This window comes from Thamnophis elegans, chromosome 11, assembly GCF_009769535.1.
Source record: "Thamnophis elegans isolate rThaEle1 chromosome 11, rThaEle1.pri, whole genome shotgun sequence".
Lineage (NCBI taxonomy): Eukaryota > Metazoa > Chordata > Lepidosauria > Squamata > Colubridae > Thamnophis > Thamnophis elegans.
In genome coordinates, this window is record NC_045551.1 from 3,934,495 (window position 1) to 3,955,635 (window position 21,141).

General features: G+C 41.4%; 1 protein-coding gene across 1 annotated transcript in view; it reads left to right on the top strand.

Annotated features, from left to right (window-relative positions):
* TPR (translocated promoter region, nuclear basket protein) overlaps nucleotides 1-19,728 on the top strand; it is a 75,683-nt gene extending 55,955 nt beyond the window's left edge. The window contains 16 exon segments of the mRNA XM_032226351.1: nucleotides 1,300-1,459; nucleotides 1,462-1,499; nucleotides 2,051-2,185; nucleotides 3,479-3,569; nucleotides 5,868-6,046; nucleotides 7,918-7,986; nucleotides 8,927-9,021; nucleotides 10,276-10,379; nucleotides 12,298-12,324; nucleotides 12,327-12,392; nucleotides 13,964-14,079; nucleotides 14,082-14,091; nucleotides 14,094-14,118; nucleotides 17,193-17,311; nucleotides 18,300-18,398; nucleotides 19,512-19,728. Of these exon segments, the coding sequence (XP_032082242.1) occupies nucleotides 1,300-1,459; nucleotides 1,462-1,499; nucleotides 2,051-2,185; nucleotides 3,479-3,569; nucleotides 5,868-6,046; nucleotides 7,918-7,986; nucleotides 8,927-9,021; nucleotides 10,276-10,379; nucleotides 12,298-12,324; nucleotides 12,327-12,392; nucleotides 13,964-14,079; nucleotides 14,082-14,091; nucleotides 14,094-14,118; nucleotides 17,193-17,311; nucleotides 18,300-18,398; nucleotides 19,512-19,567 (1,389 nt within the window). The 3' untranslated portion in view covers nucleotides 19,568-19,728.
* Nucleotides 19,729-21,141: the final 1,413 nt, after the last annotated feature.

A 21,141-nucleotide genomic window follows, 5' to 3' on the forward strand; every position in this document is an offset into this window, starting at 1 on the left:
TTAGGTTTAGGGGTGTTAGGTTTAGGGGTTAATTTTAGGTTTAGGGTTTACAGCGTGCTTCTGTCTCTGCGCTGTTGTTGCCCTGCTGATGACATCAGCGACGCGGTTTAATCGGACGCGGTTTAGTCAAGCGCGGTTTTGTGGTGGAACCAAGTACAGCTGGTCCTCACTTTAGCGACCTCAATTGGGACTGGCAACGAAGTAGTTGCTAAACGTGATAGTGACATCTATTTGTATAAGTCATGCTACTAATTTAAACTTCTACGAGTTGGGTGCAACTGCCTCCATCCTTTCTTTCTCTGGGGAAACTTTCCTTTGCAGTGCTATTCTCCTGGCAGGCATATCTGATTTCTTACTACCCTCTTGCTTAAACCAGCAGTTTCGTAGCTCTACTCAGTGATTAGGAGGGACTAGGAGGTCTTTGCAGTAGTTAATTCCGCTTTCCCTTAAATACCTGTCAATTTCAGGGACATACCCTCTGAAGAAAGATGTTCTGAAATGGCTGGTCACATGGCTTCAAGGTGCTTCGTGTTTCTCTCCATGTTCATTCTTAAAGTTTCACCAATAGTTTCTACTTAACATACAGGCTTCAAAGTCAGGAAGCATAATAGTGTCCATGGGGCGAAGAGGACAAGGGAAGGGAGTCAAGCAGGGGTCGGTTTTCAACCGGTTCGCGGCGGTCCCCACGGACCGGTTGGTTGGTGAACCCGGAAGTAAATAACTTCCGGGAACACCGAAGGGCCTGCCCGCAGTCCTTACCGGTCTTTGAAGGCTTCTGCGCTTCCACGCAGGCGCATGGCACATACAGCGCCTGCGTGATTCTCCGCGAGCAGCTGGAGCATCGCGCAGGCGCTAAGACGCATGCTGTGGAACTGCGCACGTGCACGAGGACGCCGTCCGGCCCCGTTCCAACGTACCAGTTGGAACGGGATGAGCAACCCACCACTGGAGTCAAGTGATGTCAGCAGTGTTGCAGTGGAAGCCCCACCCCTTTTCTTCCTACACGGTGATGTCACGTATTCAAAAGGGGCAAAGTTTGTAATGCAGAGCCCAGTTATTACTAGTGCGTTGCTCAAAATCGAAGCGTGGCTTCTTCCTTGGAGCAGATCAAACCCCAGTTTCCTATTTGCTACAGCCTTTAAAACTGAGCTAGTGAAGGTTTTAGCCCCACGAAGAGCCTTTCTTTCATTTGTGTTCATTTGTGAAAGAGAAGAAGAAGAAAAAAAGGTGTGAGGATGGTTGTTAATAGTATTTTGTTTTAATTTCCCTGATCGCTATTGTCTTCCTCTTTATTGGAAGGGTGTCACGCAGGGCGAGTATACGCCCATGGAGGATAGTGAGGAAACTTCTCAGTCCCTCCCTATAGACCTTGGACCTCTTCAATCAGATCAGCAGAATACAGCCTCATCCCAAGAGTGTCAGGGCAAGAGAGATGATGTCATTGTCATTGACAGTGATGAAGAGAGGATGAAGATGAGGAAAATGATGGAGAAGCAGAAGTAATTTGTACTACGTTTATTTTTCTTATTTAGTGCGGACCTGTGAGTGAAGATAGCAATTATTTAACACCCCACCCCCCAAATTCCTATGATAGCTCCTCAGTTTCTACGTATTCTCTCTCATTGAGTCTTATTGTCTTGGTTGTGACTTTTTGCAGGGACTCTAGGAGCAACCATTACGTATCTTTAAATATCTTTACATATCATTACATATCTTTAAAGCCAACTAATTCATCAGACTTTGATATTTTTACTAATGTAAAAATGCATCACTGTTTTATTTCTAAAAGTTACGGAAATTCTGAATTGAAGGTTGTGTTTCCAACTGCCGCTGCTAGGAATAATTTCAGACATTCATCCGAGAACGCAGTTATAGTTTCACTTTTTGACCTTTCTGCCGTTTGTGACAATATAACACTTTTATTATTTGAAATATCGCCGCTTTTAATTCTCAAAGAAAGATCCCTTTTAGTTCCCAAGCCCATTACTCAGCGCATTGTGCATGGTGTTCGGTATACTTAAGAGAAAACATTTTTTTTTTTTTTTTTTAGGAATATGAAGAAGATGAGGATGAGGACGAGGATGAGGATGATGAAGACACAGGAATGGGAGATGAAGGTGAAGATAGCAATGAAAGCACTGGCAGTGTGGATGGCAATGATGGGTACGAAGCAGATGATGCTGAGGTATGATATTATTTGTTGCTGAGCTGGATAAAAATGATTCTGAAAATCACCTTTTACATGCAAATCTACTTTAACTTCTTGGGGAAAATAGCAATAGCAGTTAGACTTATACCGCTTCATAGGGCTTTCATCCCTCTCTAAGTGGGTTTACAGAGTCAGCATATCGCCCCAACAACAATCCGGGTCCTCATTTTACCCACCTCGGAAGGATGGAAGGCTGAGTCAACCTTGAGCCGTGAGATTTGAACAGCCGAACTGCAGTCAGCTGAAGTAGCCTGCAGTGCTGCACTCTAACCACTGCACCACCTCGGCTCATCAATATATTCTCAGAGTTCTCATAGTACTGATCTGTTGTAGAAAATGACATGACACCCACGGCAGCTCTTCAGAGAAGGAATAGTTTATTTGCGCAGGTTCATAGCAAAGAATAAATGGCCTGAACACTGAGTGAAATTCAGGAACTTCCTTATATAGTTCATCATTTTCAGCTAAAGCCATCTGTTAGTTTTGGAAACACCCTTCAAGATTTGCCCTTGAGTTACAGAAAGTATGTCTACAGAATATCATAATACATGGGTCAGGTAACGGACATGCATAGCTCGTATTTTGAGGAACTAACAATATGTGTCTACCAAACAGATTAACAGTCAAGCTAGCAGATGGGCTAAAATAGATGTTTGCCTCAGCATATTTCATGTACAGACTTCCTTCTAACCCGTGTCTAACCGCACTATGTCCTAAAAGCAAACCTTGCAATTTCTATGTGAACAGTTAAAGCTTAATATCATGAAACCCTAGTTTGGTTCAGGCTTGAGGCCTACCTTGGTTCAGCTTGCCACCTCAGATCAAGACAGATAGATAGCTAGTATAGACAGACAGTATAGGTGGATGGAGGAAAGAAACAAGAATCAATGAAAAGAATATAACAAAACTCAAAAAATAATAGTTATGAGTAAAATAAGAGGGTTAAGAATGGTGAAATCCAAATGAAATACAATAGAATGGGAAATAATATAAGGTGAGCGTTATCGATTGATGATTGCTATTATAAAGAACAGGAAGTTCCTTATTGTATTGTATAAATGTGGTGGCATCTAATTTTTGTGTGTGTGTACTTTACATGTTTGTTAATAAAAGTCTTTTAAAAAAAAGACAGATAGCCATTTGGCTTGAAACACTGGAGGTAATTTTTCAGTTCAGAAAGAATTCACGGGAGGAAACGTCATTTTTTCCACTTTCCACCCCTGTTGCTATTACAGCTAATTTCTGATATCCACTCTTTACTTATTTCAGGGTGCTGATGGGATGGATCCAAGTACAGAAACTGAAGAGAGCATTGCTGGAGGTGAAAGCAGCCAGAGGGCAGCTGACTCCCAGAACTGTGGTATGATTAACTGTAGGTTTTCTGTAATAGTTTAAAGGAAACAATCTTTTGGGCAGGTTATTCACTAGAGGTATCCATGTTTTATGCCCTTGATTTTAGAAAAAAATATGTATAAATGGTTTTAAGTCATTGAAATCCTTTTAAAACTTGATATATATATATATATATATATATATATATATATATATATATATATATATATATATATATACACATACATACATACATACATACATACATACATACATACATACAGGGTGGGGCATAACCTTTTCCTAGGGGGTCACAGCAACACTTGTAATACAACACAAATAATTCATACACCATTCGAAAGCCCATCAAAAACTGAGTTTATTGACACGATTTAATAGTCAGTATGACCACCATTAGCCCTTCGAACAGCATTCAAACGAGGTGGATAAGAACACAACAAATCTTCAAACAGTTCCGTTCGATTTTCCAGATTTTTCAACACAGTTTCCAAATTCATTCTCAAAGTTTCAACCGAATATCGATTTGACCTTGCCTGAATCATCAGAGCTTCCACTTCATCCTTAATTATGGCCCCAATGTTCTCTGCCGATTGAGATCTGGCGAATTTCCCGGCCAGACGTCATTGCCCCAAAATTCGAGCCTCTCGAAAGGCAATGCTTTATTCTGTCAATGATCCTTTGTTCTTCCGAATCGAATTTTCCAGCCATTCTTAAAGCAAATTTAACATTTAATAGCTCATTCAATTCAGTTTTTTATGGGCTTTAAAATGAGGTGTCGCGGAAGTTGTAAACTGCTGTCGATCTTGCTGTGACCCCCTAGGAAAAGGTTATGCCCCGCCCTGTGTATGTATGTATGTATGTATGTATGTATGTATGTATGTATGTATGTATATATATATATATATATATATATATATTATATATATATATATATATATATATTGGCTCATTGCCTCTGATTTTTTTTATTGGATGAACATCTTAATTCCTTATCTCAACTAAGCAAAGATGTTTTGAAATCTCTGAAGATTTAAAATCAGGCCCCTCTGCCTTGACAAAATTATCTTGTTTTGTTAGCTCAAGCGTCAGGGTTCCAAATAGCATCCAAAATTAAATCAGAGTCCAAGCCCCAGCATACCACCTGCTGACACATACCTCCCAGCGGCCAGTAAGATCCCACAGATTGGGCCTCCTTCAGATGCCGTCAGCCAGACGGTGTTGGCTGGCGGGCCCTCGGAGGAGAACCTTCTCTGTGGCTGCTCCGACTCTTTGGAACCAGCTACCCCCAGAGATCCGGACCGTACCCATCTCATGTCCTTCAGGAAAGCTGTAAAAACCTGGCTGTTCCGGCAGGCCTGGGGCTGTTGACCTCATTGTTAGGGTCCAGCCCCGATTAGAATGAATGTATGAGGTGTTGCTATTTTAAACCGTTTTTTTCCCCCCGTTATGTGTTCATTATGTGTCTTTTTTTCTCTCTCTTTTTTGTAAGCCGCCCGGAGTCCTTTGGGATTGGGCGGCATATAAATTTATATATAAATAAATAAATAAATAAGGCAAATTATTACTCAAAGTTTCAATGTATTAAGAGAGCCATGTTGGCACACATGGGAAAACCCGAATTTGAAAGCTTCCCGGTTTTCCCCACCCAGTTGAAAGTTCCAAGATCTTACCCCCACACCCACAATTCCATCCCATGGTCCAATCTCCCGCTGCCATGTTGGCAGCTTCCACCCATCCAATTCTGGTTAGGTGCAGAGACAAAGGATGACCTTGGCTTTCTAGAAAGAATTTTGTTGTGGACTACATAGTATATGACTCCCCCCGCTCCCATTTCCCCTCAATGGAAAATGCATAGCAGAATAATAGAAAGTATGGCAGGCCAAAGATATGGCTGCAGGCCTGACAGGTTTTTTTTTGTTGGTGATATATTAGCAATAGCAGTTAGACTTATATACCGCTTCATAGGGCTTTCAGCCCTCTCTAAGCAGTTTACAGAGTCAGCATATTTCCCCCAACAGCAATCCGGGTCCTCATTTTACCCACCTCGGAAGGATGGAAGGCTGAGTCAACCTTGAGCCGCTGAGATTTGAACAGCCGAACTGCAGAACTGCAGTCAGCTGAAGTAGCCTGCAGTGCTGCATTTAACCACTGCGCCATCTTGGCTATATATTGAACTACTCATCCAAGAAAATATAATTGAGAGTGGTTTAGGAAGCAAGAAATGATTTGGAGTTACAAATGTGCCTTTGTAATTATAATTATAATCTAAACATAAGTATTATATATATATTTCCATATCCATCAGGCGATGGGAGCACAGGTACCGTAGAGTCTACGTTCTCTCAGGAAAGTCCAAGGGAACAGCAACCAACCTCTGCTTCTGAGAGACAAGTTCCCCGTCCACCTCGGCCTCATCCTTTACCTCCACGATTAACTATCCATGCGATTCCTGCTCCACCTCAGGAACTGGGACCTCCAGTACAGGTGCGAGAATCACAGGGAAGGCTACACTGAAATTGTTCTTGCCCCTGTGCTTTGAAAGATTTGCTCCTTGCTTATTTGTATCGGCAAAATACAAATCCTCTCTTGGGTAGTTATGATGTAGTGAAGCCAAGTTCTATTTTCCTTTACATATTTTACAGCATATTTGCACAAAAAAGAGCAATAAAAATGCTCGGGATTATATGTGTTTGGCATATATTTCAAAATTTAACCCTTTTAAACTAAAATATAAATGATAAAAGGATTTATTTCTGCATATTTATCCAACGGGCCCAATTTACATAATAGTTTACCAATAGTTGCAATTCATAACTCTCCAAAACGTGTTCAACATGAATGTTGGGCTATGCAGAGATTTTTTTTTCCTTATGTTGGTGAAGCTAGATAGAGAGCTAGTGATCCTTAGTTTAGGATAGAGAGAGAGGTAAAGCTTTTAATTTTAATGGAAGATCAAGTTACTCTGTATTCTTTATAGCAATGTGAGATTTGAGCTCAAATTTCCTAGTTGTACAATGCAATCCTACGCAGCCCTCTTCGGAAGGAAATCCTACTAAGAAGATTCAGTAAGCAAGTAAGCAATCCATTTACACGTATAAATGGGCAGTCTAGGGCCCTTCAAATGTTTTTGCACTGTCATCACCCTCATATCCTCCTCATCAGCACAGGTAGTGGTCACTGGAGCCAAACAACTTAATAGTGGAGACCAAAGATTGCCTTTGATGTCTGGGGTTGTATCTTGCCCCCCTGCTGTTACATACTGCTATTTTAGTTTTATTCTGGCTATTCCCCTTCCCCAATTCAGATCCATTGGCCTTAGTTTTCTTAAGTTTCTACATTGCCTAACCCCAGTGGGCTATCCAAAACACATCTCTGGGCCTTTGCTCTGTGCTTTCATATTATCTCTCCTAAATGCATCAGCCTCTCCAAAAGGATTGGCACTGTTTAAGGATAAAGGAGAAACAGAGTTCTCTCCTCTTGCTCTCTTGCTTCCCATTAGATGATGTGGTACATCTAATGCTTGTTTTTTGTGCAATGAATCTAGACGATTTAGAAGAGTCGTCCCGAGGAAGTTCATTAATAGCAATAACACTTAGACTTATATACCGCTTCGTAGTGCTTTCACAACCCTCTCTAAGCGGTTTTACAGTCAGCATATTGCTCTCAACAATCCGGATCCTCATTTTACCAACCTCAGAAAGATTTAAACCGCCGAACTGCAGCTAGGAATCAACTGAAGAAGTCTGCAATGCTCCACTTTAATCACTCTTATCGAAGTAGTTCTTTAAAGATAGGATGTTCTAGAATGAGATTTTAAAGTGAACCAAATTGACTGTGATTTTGTGGTTTCGAGTCTGAATGTTGTATAGTGTAGCGTTTAGATTTTCTGGATATTACATTTCTCCTCACCAGGAAAGAAATCCTTAAAATGCTTACGCATGCTTATTTTAAGCAGAAATGTATTTCTAAATGCCAGAGAATGTCTATCTGAGAAAATACATCAGAATTCATAGTCAAGTGTAAACCTATGATTTCAAAAAACAGATTAGCAGGAAAATAGATTCAAGGATAAAAGATTTGCAGAACTGACAGTGGCTGACTTCATACTTGCATTCTGTGATATCTGGGGAAAGCAATAACCAACATAATACTGAACCATAAATCATTGTTAAACACTATGGCTAGATGCATCTAGCATTTCAAGCTAAAATCAACCAAGTCACATTTTGGAATAGCACAATGGAAGAGTCTAATCAGTCTCAAAAGAGAACAATATCCCCAACCCTATTTTTTTAAAAACTGACATTTTCTACTGAAATCACTGAAGCATTTTTAAATTTTCCTTGGCTATACAGAGGATACAAATGACTCGGAGGCAATCTGTGGGACGTGGACTCCAGCTAACTCCAGGCATAGGCGGCATGGTAAGTAATTACCATTTCTAAATACAACATTTGTATTTCACCCGTGTTATGGCAGTCCCTTAATTTACTGCTCTGCTTCCCTGCGCTGTTAAAAGGATCTTATTGAGAGCCAGAGGTGTTGTTTGAAATAAGTTCCATTTTGGTTGAAGAAAAAACAATATGTGTTTGAGTTGAAAAATGAAAAAGGCTTTGTAATAAAGACGTGCCTATCCCCTCCGATTAAAAATGGTTTGGTGATGATACTGTAGCAAATACTCCCATTCCCAAGTGGACTTCAGTGGGACTGCCTCCCTGCTGGAATTTGGAGTTTTTCACCACTAAATGACCTATTCCTGTTTCGTGACAAAAGCACGCATGACAAAACCACGTCGCTAAAACTGCGACATCAACACGCCGGCGACAGAAGGGCAATTTACAACAGCACGGTGACAGAAGGGCGATTTAAGGTTAGCGTTAGGGTTAGGGTTAGCATTAGGGTTAGGGTTAGGTTTACAGCGCGCTTCTGTCGCCGCGCTGTTGTCGGCGCGATTCAGGCTCATTCGGCGGAGCGCTTTAGAACTCGCGGTTTTGTCAGGGGTTAGTCAGTCGCGCTTTTGTCGGTCACCCTTTTGTCGGTGAATCTTCCTGTTTAATTGGGATGGCACTCTTTATCTGCTGGTATAATCTATTTTGTTTCCTTACCCTTAATAAACCAGATGGGTCAAAGGTTTAGTAACAGCCCTGTATTCTTTCAGTACAAAATTCTTCAACTGAGATGTTTTAGTTATTCCAGAGTTTCCTCAAAATACTCATTCATCAAGTTGTTCGGTGATCCAAAGCACAGACTGCTGATTTATAAAAGTAATCTAACCTTTAAAAACTTGTTTAATGGGGGACATGACAGGACAGATGATACTTTTAAAGGAAAACAATGTCAACAGCTGTTAATATCTCTTTCTAGCAGCAGCATTTCTTTGATGATGAAGACCGGACAGTTCCAAGCACTCCAACATTGGTGGTGCCACATCGTACAGATGGATTCGCAGAAGCAATTCAGTAAGTGGATTCTGACCAGCAAAAGACCAGCAAGCCTTTTAAATCCTACAGAATTATAGATTTCTTCACTTGGTATATTAATCCTGTCTCTTACTTTATTTATTTGTTTGTTTGTTCAATTTGAATAGCCACCTGTTCTGACCCCCCTCGTCCCACACCAACACACACTCCGAGCCAAAGATAAGTTACGGCATTAATTAACAGACAGACAAGCTTGGGCAGCAATCCAGCACAGATAAGCTGTGGCAGCAATCCAGCCTGCCAAGCTCACAATAATGTTCTCCGACATTAGTTCCTGCATTGACTTCTGCAAAAGGGGCGTGTGCACAAGCAGTCCTTTTATAGTCTGGAGAGGAACCTAATGACCACCAGCTGAGTGCAATTATCCTGTACTTGCGCAACTTCCTGATGCCTATTAGCTCTTCGGTGCCTTTCTGCCCCATAAAACAATGCCAAGACAAGCTTAACTGAATGTACTTTAATAGCAAGACACCAAAACCTCGGGGCTGAAAGCCAAGCAGAACAAACAGATAAGGACCTTGGCAGCAACTCAGACAAGCCTTGGCAGCAATAAACACAGATAAGGCTTGGCAGCAATCCAACCTGCCAAGCTTACAGTTGTCCTCCGACATTCAATCCTGAATTGACTTCTGCAAAGAGGGCTGTGTGCACAAGTAGCTTTTTATAGTCTGGAGAGAAGCCTAATGACCACCAGCTGAGTGCAATTACCTCCTGTAACTGCGCAACTTTTCCTGACACCTATTAGCTCTTTGGTGCCGGGCATCCAGGAACAACTCACTGCTGGCGTCCGGCTCACTCTCCCTTGTCTCCTCCCCACTGGTCCAAGGCTCATGCACCTCCTGGTGGCCAACCAGCCTCTCTGTGCCCTGCTCGGAGTCGGAACCTTGTCCAGGGTCCTCCACATCCCCCAGAGCCGACTCATAGGGCCCCTCGCTGTCGGAATCTGGTGGCAGCTCCAACGGCTCCTGCTGGGCCACAACAGCCACCCATCTCACATACACGACTCATGGAAAAACAAAAACACAACCAAAGTCGTAATGATGAAAAACATTTAAAAACAATGAAAAATATTAAAGCCATAGGAATGCAATGTTAAACACCCTTATAGAAATATATTCCAGTTGCCAAGAATAATTTACTGTAATTTCTTTATAATTTCAATTTTTTCCTAACTCTTCTAGTGATGCAGAATTAGTTACTGTTGGGTAAAACGGAATGTAATCTGTCTTCCAGCTCCCCTCAGGTTGCTGGAGTTCCTCGGTTCAGGTTTGGTCCTCCTGAAGATATGCCACAAACCTCTGGACAGTCAGATCTGGGTCAACTTGCATCCCAAGGAGGTATAGATATCTGAACTTCTGTTTTATGTTTAGATGGTGTTCTACATGGGGCAGCCCTTGAAGAGCATTCGGAGACTTCATCTCGTCCAGAATGCAGCCGCGCGAGCGATTGTGGGTGCACCTCGGTACACCCACGTTACACCTATCCTCCGCGAGCTGCACTGGTTACCGATTGGTTTCCGGATACGCTTCAAGGTGCTAGTCGTCACTTATAAAGCCCTTCATGGTATTGGACCTGGGTACTTGAGAGACCGCCTGCTGCCAATTAACTCCCAAAGACCCATCAGATCCCACAGGGTTGGCCTCCTCCGGGTTCCGTCTACCAGCCAATGCCATCTGGCTACTACCCGGGGGAGGGCCTTCTCTGTGGCAGCTCCGGCCTTTGGAACGAACTCCCGCCGAGATTCGGACCCTCACCTCTCTCCAGGCCTTCCGGAAAGCCGTTAAAACTTGGCTGTGTCGGCAGCCCTGGGGTTGATGAGTTCCCTTCCCCTCTTGATTGTGTGTTGGTTATTTTAATGCTTGTATTTGTAGTTCTTGTGTTCCCTTCCCCTCTTGGGTTTGTGAGCTGCCCTGAGTCCCGCAGGGAATAAGGCGGCATATAAATAAAACGAAACCTGAAACCTGTTCTGTTCAAGTCAGTGTTGACTCTGGGTGACCATCTGGACAAGTCCCTGCAGTTTTCTTGACAAGATTTCAGAAGTTTGCTAGTATCCTTCTTAGGCCTGAGAGAGAGTGGTCTCCCAGCTGGCTTTGCTCTTGTCTCCTAGTTTTCTTGCCTTATCCTTTAACCACTACACCAAAATACCTCCCTTTATTTTTAGTAGGCAGCATTAAACGTAGGTCAAAAAGAACTCAAACTGGAGAACTTTCTGCTGCTATTCTAAGAGAGAAGTGCAAATATGGGGGGGGGGGGAATCTCTGATACCACTTTTTAGATCATTCGCTGCCTTTTTAAAAGCACATATCCACACATTTCTCTACACTCGGTTAATATTTGCACTGAGGAAATTCTCTAAATCATTTATACAATACAGATATCGAATATAAAAGGGTATGAGAGTTCATATCCCTTAAAACAGTGATCCCCAACCCCGGTCCGCGGACCGGTGCCGGGCCGTGGAGTACCTGGCACCGGGCCACGCAGCGGGGGGGCCATGATCGCTGCAGCGACCGGGGGCCATGATCGCTGCAGCGGCCGGGGCCATAGTTTCTTTCTGTATGCAAATTAGGGCTAACTGGCACAAGGGGTGTTACTGGACCGCTGGTGGCACTCTGACGTCACCAGCGGCCCACCGCCCCCCTGTGTCCAGCGCCGCCCTTCTCATTCCTTTTCAGCGCTTCAGCGCTGGCCGATTCCTGAAAAAAACCTAAGAGAGCCCTGCGCAGCTACGTAGGGCTAGCGTAGACAGCGCTAGTAGCGTAGCCTTGCACTTTATATTTATGTAATTGTATTTTATTTTGTAAGGCATGTTTAAATACAATAAAATAAAAGTTGTTTAATCAAAACAATCTGATATATAAACAATCAATGTGTCGTCGCGAACAACGCCCCACCCCTGCGCGCGCTCAGCGGGCCACGGTAAAATTATCAAAGGCTGACTGGTCCGCGGCGATAAAAAGGTTGGGGACCACTGCCTTAAAACATAGATAATAGGATTTCAAAGGGAACTTTAGCTTGCTACTTTTAATTGTTGCATTAAGCCCAGTATATATATTTTTAAAAAGTCAAAAATGTTTCCCAGATAAATTGCTGTATTTCTACTTTTTCAAAGTTTAGGTGAGTTTTGAATTCCTTAAAAAAAAAAAAACACCTGGCCTTTTCTGTTAAGGTAACATAGAATCAAATGCTTTCTTGGTTGACTATTGTGCCTTTGAGACTGCATCAAAGTATTTTTTCCCCCCAAATTTTTGATAGGGCTAGGAATGTATGAAACACCTCTCTTCTTGCCCATGAAGAAGAATCAGGAGGGCGTAGTGTCCCAACAACTCCACTACAAGTTGCAGCACCTGGTGAGCTCACTTTCTAGAGATTATGCGTTCCTAATAGCGTCATTAGAGCAGAATGTTTATAGAAAGAAATGGTACTATTTGGTGGGAAACAGATGTTGGTGCTTTTAATCCAGAGAACACTGGCTAATAGTTCTCAACTTGAGGTTAAAAACAAAGACATCTCTGTAAGTAGAGCAGCATCTGGGATGTTTAAACTTCTTATGGTCTGAACAAAGAATCCATTATTTTTCAGGGAGCGTTAAGGGCATTTTTAGAAAAAGAAAAACCAGAAAATCTTAACTGATCTCTAGAAAGTTTGTATCAAGGATCGAAGTTTATTATCACATAACAAAAAGTGTAGTTTATGACCCTCTACTTTCCTCCAGTCCTCTGATGCTGTGTCTATTCATAAACAGATACCTGTTTTTCATGTAAAATCCCACGAATCCCTAATTCATATTTGTTCTGATCCCCCTCGTCCTACACCAAAGCACACCGAGACAAGGATTTATTAACACACAGACTAGACCTTGGAAGCAATCCAGCACAGATTAGACGTTGGCAGCAATCCAGTACAGACTAACCTTGGCAGCAATCCAGCCTGCCAAGCTAGCCACGATAGTTTCTCCAGCTCTAGTAAATACGTTGATTCCTGCGTGTGGAAAGTCATTCCTTTTATAGTCTTGAGAGGAGCCTAATTACCACCAGCTGAGTTCAATTATCTCCTGTAACTGCATAACTGTTCTTTACACCTGTTAGCCCTCCGTTGCTGGGCATCCAGGACCAACTCCCTTGTCTCCTCCCCACTGCTCCAATGCATGACGTCAGGATCACACTCCCTTGTCTCCTCCCCACTGGTCCAAGGCTCAGGCGCCTCCTGGTGGCCGACCAGCCTCTCTGCGCCCTGCTCAGAGTTGGAACCCTGTCCAGGGTCCTCCACATCCTCCAGAGCCGACTCATAGGGCCCCTCGCTGTCGGAGTCTGGTGGCAGCTCCAACGGCTCCTGCTGGGCCACAACACATATTATCCTCTTTCCTACCCCCAAATCAATTCAATACAACCTCCAATTCAATCTCAAGGAAGGCGGAAGGCCATTGCTTTACAACCAGAGACTTCTAAGCACAGATTACAATTTTTTTCTATGATTAAACATGCCCTGAAAACATAAACATATTTTTGTTGCATTTGTAATATAGTGATAAGTAATTTTGGGGAAGCTAGGTTCGTTTTCAACTTTTATGAGAGTCCAGGATCATGATGTGTGGAGTTGGTATTTAATTTGATAGCTCTGGGCTTAATTTGAAAGCAGTGTTAAACCTTTTCAGGGACTTGGTAAGATGCTACACTGTAGGGTGTTTTAACAATAGGTGCAAAGACAGTATTTTTCATATTTTGATGCTGCCAATTATTCCGACTGGCATGTAACAGAAGTAAGCATGTTTAACAATATAAACGTATATAGTAACACACATTTCTACTAAAATTTTGGGCCTTTTATTATAGCATTTGGTGTGATGTGGAGAGAGAAAGGGTCATCTTCTTGGATAGGTTTGGCTTACACTCTGTTTCCCCCGCCCCCTCTCTATTCCCAGTGTCCGTATTTACCGAAAGCGCCTCCGCTGATGCTTCCGAACACGCCTCCCAATCTGTTCCGATGGTAACAACTTCCACTGGCAACTTGTCAACCACTTCAGAATCCGGAACAGGTGTGATGATGGTGAGGGTTTGTGGAGGCAGAATCAGAAGGGTAAGATTAATGTTTCTGTTGGCTAAGATCAGAGATATATATCTATATCTATCTATATCTATATCTATCTCTATATCTATCTATATCTATATATATATCTATATATATCTATCTATCTATATCTATATCTATCTATATCTATCTATCTGTATATCTACTATATCTATCTATCTATCTATATCTATCTATCTCTATCTATCATATCTATATCTATATCTATCTATCTATCTATCATATCTATCTATCTATCTATCTCTATCTATCTATATCTATATCTATATCTATCTATCTATATATATCTATATCTATCTATCTATATCTATCTATATCTATCTATATCTATATCTATATCTATCTATCTATATCTAATCTATATCTATCTATCTATCTATCTATATCTATCTATATCTATATCTATCTATATCTATCTATCTACTATATCTATCTATATCTATCTATATCTATCTATCTATCTATATCTATCTATATCTATCTATCTATATATCTATATCTATCTATCTATATAATACATATATACATACATACATACATACATACATACATACATACATACATATATATATATATATATATGTATGTATGTATGTATGTATTATATTTGCCTGCAAAAGCACCTGAACAAGATGGGTACAATCTAACTGAAATGCTGACGTTCTGATCATCCATTACATATCACTGAATCTTTATATTTTTAAAACAAACCATATGGGGGTTTGACCTACCACAATATTTCCATCTCTCCTAATATACTCTTCACATGTGTTTGGGCTTGGTTCTGGCAGATCCACTCTACTTCCCAGTCTCATAAGCCCAAGGAGGAGGAGAGGAGGTTTTGTGCCATAATTTGGAGAGGAGGTTTTGTGCCATAATTAAAAAAATTAAGAGAGAATCGAACCACTCCTTATATTTACCTTTAAAGCCCTACATGGCTTGGGAACTGGATATCTGCGGGACCGCCCCCTGCCATACCTCCCAACCTATAAGATCCCACAGGCTGGGCCTCCTCCGGGTACCGTCAACCGGGCAATGCCAGTTGGCGACTACTCGGGGGAGGTCTTTCTCTGTGGCTGCCCCGGCCCTGTGGAATGATCTACCTGCAGAGATCCAGACCCTTCCCACTCTTGGCCTTCCGAAAAGCCATTAAACCTGGCTGTTCCGGCAGGCCTGGGGCTGTTGACCTCAAAATATGGTCCAGCCCCATTCAGAATGGAGTGCATGATGTGTTGTATTTTATATCTATCTTTCCTCCCTGTATCTTACTTTTCTTTATTTTGATTATTTTTTTGTAAGCCGCCCGGAGTCCCACGGGGTTGGGCGGCATATAAATGTTATTAAACCTATAAACTTATAAAAGAGTAAAAGAATAGAAAGTTTAGGACTTCTTAGCTCATCAAAGAGGTGACAGAGAGGAGATATGATTGATGTATATAAAAATCAGGCATGCCATGAAGAAAGTAGATAGGAATAGATTTTATTTTTTTATTTATTGCAACCCAAAACCAGGTTTATTCAGACTTGGAGGAGAGAAAAGATGTATTTCTTCATTCAGAATGTAATTAACCTCTGGACTTCTTTACTGCAAGATACGTTGATGGCCAGCTTCAATATTTTAACTTTTATGAAAGAAATATTAAAAGAATAAAAACCATGCACACATTTTTAAAAAGAAAGTAAGGAAAGTGAGGAAAAGTAATAAGTGGAAAAGTGCAAAGAAAGAAATAGAAAAAAGAAAAAGTTATAAAGAGGCAGTTGCCCAGGGAAAATTTCAATTTTACATTCCTGGCCAGAATGACTTGTATTTGTGGCATTCTGCCAATTATCTATTAGTAGTGTTCCTTATGAGTTGCTTTTCCTTTTTGATCCCTCTGCAGGAATATAGTCCTTACATAAAATTGCCAGATGGTTCCAGGGAATTATTTGCAAGTTCACTAGTTCATAAGAAAATAATCAATAACTAATTCAGACTAGTTCTCTTCTGATATCGGGGATATTGAAATTTAACAGCAGGTAAAATGGAACCACCAGTAAATTCTTTGGAGACATTACTCTGCACTGGATTGATTTTTTTTAATCCAACTTTGTTGCTCTGGCTAAGGCTAAGTGTAGTTAATTCTTGATGATGGTGTACTTTTTTATTTATCACAAACTGGCTAAAGATCCAATTGAACTAATTTTGATAGAGGGATTCAATAACTCATTGGTAAATTTTCCCAGTGTTGTTTCCCAATTGAGCTTTTTGCAAAACTGACTAAATTTTCTTGGAGCAAAGCATAATATTATTATTTTTTCAGCTGTAGTAGTCTCAGTATATATTGCTTATAGTAAAAATCAACAGAGAACTGAGCCAGCCCCTCCCTGAGAAAACCAGTGAGAGATTCACTTCTATGCTTCCATTTTTTTCTTGCCCCACCATTAAAGGGAACAATCTTTCCAAAATAAAAGCCTCCATACTAGTTCTCACAGATATGGTAACTGTTACTTTGCTAGAACAATGAAGATGAAATCCAAGTTTCACTGCTGAATATGTCGTGTGCCATCCAGTGGTGGGTTGCTAATCCCGTTCCAACCAGTACGGTTGGAACGGGGCCGGCGACATCCTTGTGCATGCGCGCAGTTTACACCTGCGTCTTAGCGCCTGTGCGATGCTCCAGCTGCTCGTGGAGAATCGCGCAGGCGCTGTATGTGCCATGCGCCTGCGTGGAAGCGCAGAAGCCTTTAAAGACCGGTAAGGAGCGAGGGCGGGCAAGTGGGCCCTTCGGTGTTCCCGGAAGTACTTACTTCCGGGTTCACCGGCCAACCGGTCCACGCAGACCGGTTGAAACCCACCCTGGTGCCATCGCTAGGTGTGGGTGAACATAAAGTCGGCTGCTTTCAAAGTAAGTGTTGCATGGTTTTCTGAATAAAATTAAGGTGTTTCAGATGGCCTTAAAAGCCTGGCTGTTCTCCTGGGCTCTAAGACAGGTTGGTTGAAGCCCCTAGTGGGATGTGTTTGTATATCTTTTACGTGTTGTTGTTATTCACATTTCTTCCTTGTGCATCCCTTTTTGTTCTAGAATTTCTTCAGAGGTAGGGCTAGACATTGATAGCCAGCAAGAGGAAGAGTCATCTCAAACTCCTGATGAAGCAGATCTTCCTTCTACCAGTCAAGATCCTCCTTCTAGTTCATCTGCAGGTATATACCTCCATCAAATCCTGGCTCTAGAGAACCATCATTTGAAGTGCAGGTAGTCACTTAAGGACTGGAAGTTATGATGGAGCCCTCCCCCCCCCCCAAAAAAAAGAGCCGTGACCCAACACATGCATGCCCGACAAATGCGCGCCAACAAAACTGCGATTAGGGTTAGGGTTAGGGTTATAATGTTGTTTTCACGTCCCACTATGTTTTGGTCGGTGAACCAAAAAAGCTACTTAGGATCCGTTCCAGAAGTCCAGTGGCCTGCACAATCCCAGTGGTCACATGACTGCATTTCAGGTGCTTGTCAACTGGCTCATCTATATGGCCGGTTACAACATTTCATTGGCCTTGATTTAGGAATATTTTGCCAATTTCCAACCAACCCCTCCCCCCATGGGAATATATGGATTCACTTAACGATTGTGGCGTTCATTTAACAACTACCCAAAAACCATAAAGGTCAGGTGGGTGCCTTGACTTAACAACTGTCATGATTCATGATGGAAATTCTGGTCTACGTTACGATAATAAATTGAGGACTACCCACACTTACGAATTTTCATTGATATGGGTCATCAAACAAAGAATAATTGAGGCCCTGATAATTTTTATTTTTCCACCATTTCAGCTTTTATGGTAGAAAAAATTGCAGTCCCTAGATATGAAAAGAAAGAATTGTCACTAATCGTTCTCTGCAACTTAAAGATCCATCGGGGCATGAACTCGCTTATCAATCCTCCAAATGTTTTACAAACACTTTTTTAAAAGTATATAGAAATTTGCTTGTGTTTCCATTGATTAAAGCTCCATACAAAATAACCATTCACCTGTTCACACAACAAAGTTGTGTGTAGGGAAAAAACCTGCCACTTATTTTCTAGTTAAATTTTTATTTGTTATACCCACACACAGTCCTGCAGTATAGAAATCAGGTATAATACTTCTATGACCATGAAAAATCGATACACCACTATTTCTTTTGCAGATACAAGCAGCAACCATCCCAAACCCTTCCGACGCGTTAGACTTCAGCCTCCAACCTTAAGGGCTGGAGTCCGCGGTCGTCAGTTTAATAGACACAGAGGTGAGTATATTTCAACCCCAGTAGGGCTTAGTTGAATAAGTTAATTACTGTGAGAAAAATGAAGTATGGATTTTGACCCCTGCTAGCTTGCATATTGTAATAGAAGGAATAGCAGAACTTGGCGGCAGAGTGAAAAGAAGGATCAGCCTGGAATCCATAAGCAAACTAGATCTAATCCCCCTTAAATGCCATTGCTCCTTATCTAACTTATTCAGGTGCTGATCCTTAATTGAGAAGATTAGCAACAGCAATAGCAGTTAGACTTATATCCGCTTCATAGGGCTTTCAGCCCTCTCTAAGCGGTTTACAGAGTCAGCATATCGCCCCCAACAACAATCCGGGTCCTCATTTCACCCACCTCGGAGGGATGGAAGGCTGAGTCAACCCTGAGCCGTGAGATTTGAACAGCCGAACTGCAGTCAGCTGAAGTAGCCTGCAGTGCTACACTCTAACCACTGCACCACCTCGGGCAGATTCCTGGGCATAGTGATAAATCATCTTAATTGAACCTTCCCATTCATACTTGACATGTATATATACCAACTGGGTTAATTGTTTCAGTTACAAAGAAAATTAAAACATTTAAAGAAAGAAGAGAGTGTAGTAAAGAGATATGACTCACAGTAAATAGCAAAAAAAAAAAATACATTATTATATGGACAAAAAGAAAAGAAAATGTGATTTCTTAAGCTGAAACTTTTTAAAAATTGAAAATCTCGTTAGAAGCAATATCTGCAGTTACATGAAGCTGTTTGTCTTAAACATGGATTTAATTCACTTAATGGTAACTGACCTCATTTTTATTAATCATGTTGCCGTAATTTCCAGAATTCCCAAAACCTGTTCCCATTATTTGAATGAAGTTTAGGATGTTCCCCATTCAGTTTCCAGATCTAGTTTTGCTTGAGATAGGTGTAATGGAATAGATTCTCCAATCCAAATTGAGGATGTGATGGCTGTTAAGATTTGACAGATATTCAAAATAAGATAGGGCATGATTATTTACAGTAGTAATAGTGCAGGGAAATTCTTGTAATACAGATGGTTAAAATATCAAGAGGCAAATAAAAAATTAATTGAAAGAAACATATAACTGCTATATCTTTCTTGCAGGTATAACTCATGCAATGGGTGGCAGAGGAGGCCTGAACCGGGGCAATATTAATTAAACGCTGTACAGATTTTGGAAATGGTGTATGCGGTTTAGTCTGCCTTTATTCTGCATTAGTATAATAGCTGCCAAGCTTAAAGCAGCCTTTTTTAAATGTTAAAAAAGGATGTTGTATGAACATTTGATGTCTTTTATTAATAAAAGCTAGAGAAACTGTCACACAGAAGCATTTCTTTCAGGTTGTTTGAGTGTCTCAAAGTACTCTGCAGGACACTTGTACCAAGCGTTGGACACACTCTGCCCAGTTTGTGTTGTAACTGGTCTTGCTATTCTGCTGCCACGTCCAACTGTAGTAGTTATCTGAAAGGGAATGGGACGGGAGAACAGGGTTGTTAAATCACGCCACACAAGTATTAACAGTCGAAAACAATTGATCCTGTAAATCCTCAGGGCCTTTTTTTCCATGCAATTTTGGTCATTTGGAAAAAAAAGCAATAAAACAGTTCCTCTGCCTTGTTGCAGAGGAAAGCTTGGTGTATTTCATAGCGTGGCACGACAAAAGCGCGCTCCACTAAAGCGCGCCCGATTAAACCGCGTCGCTGACGTCATCAGCAGGGACAACAGCGACCGTGGAAAAAAGGGCGCTTTAAATAGCGCTTTGAAAGCAAGCCGATTCAAGTTAAGGTAAGGGTTAGGTTTAGGGTTAGGTTAAGGGTTTGGGTTAGGTTAGGGTTAAGGGTTAGGTTAGGTTTAGGGTTAGGTTAAGGGTTAGGATTAGGTTAAGGGTTAGGTTTAGGGTTAGGGTTAGGTTTAGGGTTAGGTTTAGGGTTAGGTTAAGGGTTAGGTTAAGGGTTAGGAGTTAGGTTAAGGGTTAGGTTAAGGGTTAGGTTAGGTTAGGGTTAGGTTAGGGTTAGGTTAAGGGTTAGGTTTAGGGTTAGGTTTAGGGGGTTAGGCTTAGGTTTAGGGGTTAATTTTAGCTTTAGCGTTTACAGCATGCTTTTTCTCCGCGCTGTTGTCGCGCTGTGATGACGTCAGCTACGCGGTTTAGTCGAGCGCGGTTTTGTGGTGGAACCATTTCATAGATTCCTCTAGAGGACAGATAGCACTGAGCACTCAAGCAATTGCAAATGAATGAGCTAAGGTACATTTGCCTCATTTATCTGCTTACGTTGGGGGAAATGGGGTTGGATTTTCAGTTAGACAAAACCCTAGAAAATTCGGTCAACTCAAACCAGGCCAGAGAAAGGGGCTTTTACTTATTTTTGAAATGCATAATGGATCCTAAGTTTTCCTTTCAGCACCAGGCCCTTTACACAATAAAAAATCCACCAAAAAGCTCAACTTTTGTCTATCAATAGACCAGTGATGTTGTAACCATGCTAAGCTTTTTAAAAAAGTAAAGGAGGATGGAAGAAACCTCTTGACCATTTAAACTTGTAAAAAATAAGTGCAAACTCTTCCTATCTTTTGTTTTCTACCCAGAATGGACAAATGTTAGCTAACTATGGTCCTTCTAGCATTTCTATCTATTATCTATTGAGATTAATGGTTCTACGGAGAGCAAACATCCAAGTTCAGTTGCAGCATGATCCATGGGATTGAATTAGTATCCTGCATAATTCAGTGCTGTCT